Here is a 5,236-nt window from a genome sequence, read left to right as displayed (position 1 = left end):
TGTAAGTGTTTTGAAATCTCATTGGGACAAAGGCCAGGAGGGATTAAAGTCAAAGGCCTGCAACAATTAATGTCACTCCACTTTGAAAGAGCAGTGCTGATTGACACCTGCTGGGATCTGGCCCCATTGACTCTGGCGGTGTAATGACCCATTGACACGGGCTGGGGAGCTGGCCAATGGTATGCTGAAACTTTTAGCTCAGCTGCGATAACCTTATTGACGGGCTGTTTACGGTTCCCTCTCATCACCTGTCCTTTCTTGGCACGCAGGGGATTGGCTGTGTTGGGACCGGGGTGGGGATGGTTGGGATATAAATGCAGCCCTGGGTCAGGGACCCAACACAGCCACCAGCTCGGCCCTTTGGAGACACGACAGAGGAGCGGGGAAGAGGAGACAGAAAAATACAAGGCAGAAAAACATCACGATGAAGCTTCAAGTCGCCTGCGTGATTCTCATCCTCGTCATCACCTCGGCCAAAAACTCCTGCTGTTTCCCAGGCCCGGTAAACGCTTCCCAGGCTCTTTCTTTCCTTTGTGTGATTGTTGTACCGAGACGTCCCAGCTCAGATCAGGGCCCCGTTGTGCCCGGCACTCCCCAGAAACACAGCGAGAGACCATCCCTGCCCCAGCTGGGATCAGGGCCCCGTTGTGCCCCGTGTTGCCCAGACACAGCCAAAGACAGTCCCTCTCCCAGCTGAGATCAGCACCCCATTGTTTCAGGCAGGATTATCAGCCACTTTTTCTAGGCATGGGGAAACTGAGGCACAGAGCCACCAAGTAACTGGCTCAAGATCACATAGGCTCGCTGCTACAGAGCTGAGAACAGAACCCAGGTGTTTGGACTCTGAGCTCGGGGCGTTGCCCAGCAATGGATTTCTTTAGGATTAATCTGACATGACATATCGTCTCTGCACACATAACCCCCCCACCCCCTGAACTTTATACCAGTCCCTGGACCTGCACCCATGAATAGCTCTGGGAAAGCTGCAGGGTCTGTCTGGAATCTCAGACAGATTTGTGGAAGAGGAAAACGGCCATTTCTTTTGCATCACAAATTGTCCAGATTGGTTTTTAACCAAATTCTCCTGTTTTCACAATATGAATGAGTTTATTCTGGGACAAACTCAATGTTCTTAGTGGGGCAAAGACTGGTGATCTATACAAGGGGCACGAAATGTGACGAGGAATATTTCTCTCGCTATCTTTTGAATGAAAACTTTTTTCTAAAACTTAGTTGCTACTTTTTCTCCAGCCTTTCCCACAGGTTTATGTTCTGAATCTGTGGCATTACAAAAAGAAAAGGAGTACTTGTGGCACCTTAGAGACTAACAAATTTATTAGAGCATAAGCTTTCGTGAGCTACAGCTCACTTCATCGGATGCATTAGCTCACGAAAGCTTATGCTCTAATAAATTTGTTAGTCTCTAAGGTGCCACAAGTACTCCTTTTCTTTTTGCGAATACAGACTAACACGGCTGCTACTCTGAAACCTGTGGCATTACATTGTGTCTACCAAAATGCAACATAAATGTCCTAAGTTGCAGAAATCTGTGTAGCAAATTCGAGGAAGAACTGGGGATAGAACCCAGGAGTCCTGATTTCCAGCACCCTCCCCTTCTAACCCACTAGACCCCACTCCCCTTCTACAGCCAGGGTTAAAACCAGGTGGCCCGGCTCCCAGCCCCCCCTGCTCTAACCCAGTGCACGAGCATATCGCTCAGGTCTATCTTCTCCCTGTCTCTGCAGACAGCAAATCCTGCTGGTTTGTTAAGGCAAGAAATGGAACCCAAGGAAGAAACTCAGGGTCTGCAGGTAAGAACTGAATTGGGGGGGCTCTCCCCTGGTGGGCAGGACTGGACCCAAAGGCTGCACTGCCAGGAGCGCAGTCACCGAGCCCACAGCCCTCCGGGACGGTTCTGGGCTAACTCAATGCCGGACACTAGGGCCTATTAATGAGCCAACGCACTTCACTGTGGCAGGTCTGGGGCTAAAAACCAAAGAGTCCTGGCTCCCAGCCCCCCACTCCCCTACCACTAGACCCCGCTCCCCTCCCAGAGAGACAGAGAGAACCCAGGAGTCCTGGCTCCCAGCCCCCCACTCCCCTACCACTAGACCCCACTCCCCTCCCAGAGCCACAGAGGGAACCCAGGAGTCCTGGCTCCCAGCCCCCCACACCCCAATCACTAGACCCCGCTCCCCTCCCAGAGAGACAGAGAGAACCCAGGAGTCCTGGCTCCCAGCCCCCCACTCCCCTACCACTAGACCCCACTCCCCTCCCAGAGAGACAGAGAGAACCCAGGAGTCCTGGCTTCCAGCCCCCCACTCCCCTACCGCTAGATCCCACTCCTCTCCCAGAGCGACAGAGAGAGCCCAGGAGTCCTGGCTCCCAGCCCCCCACTCCCCTACCGCTAGACCCCGCTCCCCTCCCAGAGCGACAGAGAGAACCCAGGAGTCCTGGCTCCCAGCCCCCCACTCCCCTACCGCTAGACCCCACTCCCCTCCCAGAGCGACAGAGAGAACCCAGGAGTCCTGGCTCCCAGCCCCCATGCGCTAAACTCTAGACCCCCACCCCCCACTCCCCTCCTCTCCCCTCCCCTCGCTGGAGTTGAACCCAGGAGTCCTGCCCTTGTTCTCCCTGCAGGCCCTGCTCCGACGGTCCAAGCGCCACAACAGCCACTTAGCGATCTGCATCTACTGCTGCAAGTGCTGCAGGAACCAGGGCTGCAGCTTCTGCTGCTGGACCTGAGCCCGCCGGTCGGACACAGCTGGAGCCGGGCAGCGCTAGGGGGCGCCATCACCTTCAGCCGCGCCCAGCCCCCAGCCCCGCCGCGTCTCAGCCTGGCCCCCCGGCTCCCGACCCACCTTATTTATTGCTTCCTTTGCTTCCATGTCTTTTTGTTATTGGACATTAAACGTGGGTTTTAAAGTCAGGAGCCTGTCATCATACTTACTGAATTGGACCCAAGAGTCCTGTCTCCCAGCTCCCCCTGCTCTAAATCCCTAGACCCCACTCCCTTGCCGGAGCCAGGGACAGAACCCAGGAGTCCTGGCTCCCTCCCGTCCTCCCCCGCGCCCCCATTCTAACCACTACACTTCAGAGGTGGCTGCATCTCAGAGCCGGGCGAGACATGTGCCATGGCTGTGTGGCTGGTCCCCAGCTCTCCCACCCCAGAGGTGGGTACATCGCAGCACCGGGCATTATTTATCATGACCCACTTCCCAGTGCTTTGGTTCCCCTCGGGCCTGGGCGGTGAGTGTCCAGACACAGCCGAGCGGCTTGAAGAGGGAGGGGAACCCCTGAGGGAAACCAAGGCAAGATAAAACTCTTCAGCCAGGGGAGAAGCTGGAAATGGTTAAATTTAGCTGCAGCAGTGAAAGGGTTAAGACAGGGCGACCTGCTTGGCATAACTCTGCCTAGAGCAGTAGCCTCTTAGTTGTATTAGCAGAGCCCAAAGTGGCCCCCAGCTGAGGCCAGGGCTGGGCGGGGTGGGGGGCAGGGCTGGGGGGGGGCAGGGTGGTGGGCGTGGCCGAGACACAGCCAAAGACAGTCCCTGCCCCAGCTGAGATCAGGACCTGGTTGTGCCCAGTGAAACCACGAGGCGAACTGGGGGGTCGCCACAAGCGCCAAGTGGCTGGGGGCGCGAGAAAGCGGTGCCCTGGCTCAGCAGGGAGGAGCCGCCTTCCGGGGGAACCAGAGAGCCAGAGCGTCGGCTTGCGGGGGCGGCAAGCCCCAGCCATGGAGGAGCCGGCGCGGTGCAGGGGGGCAGCAGCCCTGCAAAGGGGAGACGCTGCTAGCTGGTAGCAGCCGCACCCCCCGTCTCTCCTGCCCAGACTGCGGCCCGGTGGCCCCCCACGAGGGCTCCTGCAGGCTGCATCAGATGCATGTGGGCCGCAGCCCCCGTGCACACCCCAGCTCCCCCCTCGTCGCACTCGGGCTCTGTGGCTCCTGGGAGTGTGACCCGCCGCTGCCCCCCCCCGGATCAGGCTCAGGGCCCCGTGCCCCGGCGTCAGTGGCTCACACTCCAGGGAACCGCAGAGCCCGAGCGTGGAGAGGTTAGCCAGGGGGTGCACGGGGGCTGGCGCCTAAATGCATATTTAGGGTTCTTCAATAACGTGATATCCCATCACATTGTATTTTTGGCCTTTTGTGCTTTGTGTTTGAAAAGCAGATTCTGTGTCCACCATTGAAAAATCTTGGTTACCTTCCAGAACAATGGTACAGAATTCAGAAGAAGCCCTGCCTAGATTATAGCTTGTCATGCAAGATGGGAATATTCTTCAGATTTCAGATAAGAAAAGACCAATTACATGGTTGAGGAGTAAATATAAAGTATTTGCATGCGTTTATCCAAAGTGAGTTTGTTTCTACTTGGACCAGCACATCTTAAAAAAAGTCTTGTTTTACTAACTTTAATATTGTTAAAAATGCACAAAGAAAGAAAATGATTTTGAAAGTTGCGGATGGAAAAACAACCATTTTGTTTTGCCCTTTTCTACCTTTGGAGGTTCTGTTGCTCAAATATTTGCACAGCATATTTTGAAAGTCACATGAAAAACAATGAACTCGTATCAAGTAAGCCGCCAAGTAGTTCGGTTTCCAGAGGATGGGGAGAGGATGGGGGATTTTTTTTATCTCAGAGATTAAGAACCTAGATTTTCATGAAAGTTGCTGAAAGTTAGATGAGCAATTAACTGAGTGGGATTTGTCAACTGCAAAGTTGATCCTTGGGAGGCTATGCCAAGTGACTTTATTTATTCATTAGGATTCCATTCTAAAAGAAACACCCCACAGCCATACGCCCTGCTGACAACCTGCCCCAGTGTTTGCCTATGCACCTGTATCCTGTCTTTAGACTGTAAACACCTGGGACGATCATTTACTATTTATCAACTTAGTTCCTAGCACAATGGGGCCCCAACTTGGTTGACGCCTCTGGCTCTATAAATCTTTAAGATGAATATTTTTAAAACACAGCGCCCTGGGAATTGTACTCCAGGACTCCATCCAGAGCAGCAGCATTTCCCCAGCCCCCATGCTACCCGCACGGAAGCATGTGAGTCACTTTAAACAGAGCAGGACGGCTCAAATGGTTGAAGTTAGGCCAGTGCTTCAGTGCTGGATTGTCTAATCATCAGTTCGTAGATGCAATGGCATGTGACGTGCTCTTGAACCACCAACTGACAGATTCGTGTTGTCCTGCACCCTAGGACACAGAGGATGTGGTTGCAAGTCGTCC

At 54.2% G+C, this 5,236-nt stretch overlaps 1 protein-coding gene across 1 annotated transcript; it reads left to right on the top strand.

The window, feature by feature from the left end:
- The first annotated feature begins 275 nt into the window (after positions 1-275).
- On the top strand, positions 276-3,197 carry LOC119847672 (hepcidin antimicrobial peptide). Its single transcript, XM_038382623.2, has 3 exons — positions 276-502; positions 1,746-1,811; positions 2,641-3,197. Exons 1-3 carry the CDS (start codon positions 425-427, stop codon positions 2,743-2,745), a joined length of 249 nt encoding a protein of 82 aa, XP_038238551.1. The 5' UTR covers positions 276-424; the 3' UTR covers positions 2,746-3,197.
- The last annotated feature ends 2,039 nt before the right edge of the window (positions 3,198-5,236 follow it).

The sequence above is a fragment of the Dermochelys coriacea genome, chromosome 24 (assembly GCF_009764565.3).
Source record: "Dermochelys coriacea isolate rDerCor1 chromosome 24, rDerCor1.pri.v4, whole genome shotgun sequence".
NCBI classification, from domain to species: domain Eukaryota; kingdom Metazoa; phylum Chordata; order Testudines; family Dermochelyidae; genus Dermochelys; species Dermochelys coriacea.
This window is presented reverse-complemented; position numbering and strand designations above follow the sequence as displayed.

Excerpts from the sequence above, each read along its gene's own strand:
- LOC119847672 (XM_038382623.2), top strand. The coding sequence starts at position 425 with ATGAAGCTTCAAGTCGCCTGCGTGATTCTCATCCTCGTCATCACCTCG. Across the intron at positions 503-1,745 it reads CCTGCTGTTTCCCAGGCCCG|ACAGCAAATCCTGCTGGTTT; the intron begins GTAAACGCTTCC and ends CTGTCTCTGCAG. Across the intron at positions 1,812-2,640 it reads AAGAAACTCAGGGTCTGCAG|GCCCTGCTCCGACGGTCCAA; the intron begins GTAAGAACTGAA and ends TTCTCCCTGCAG.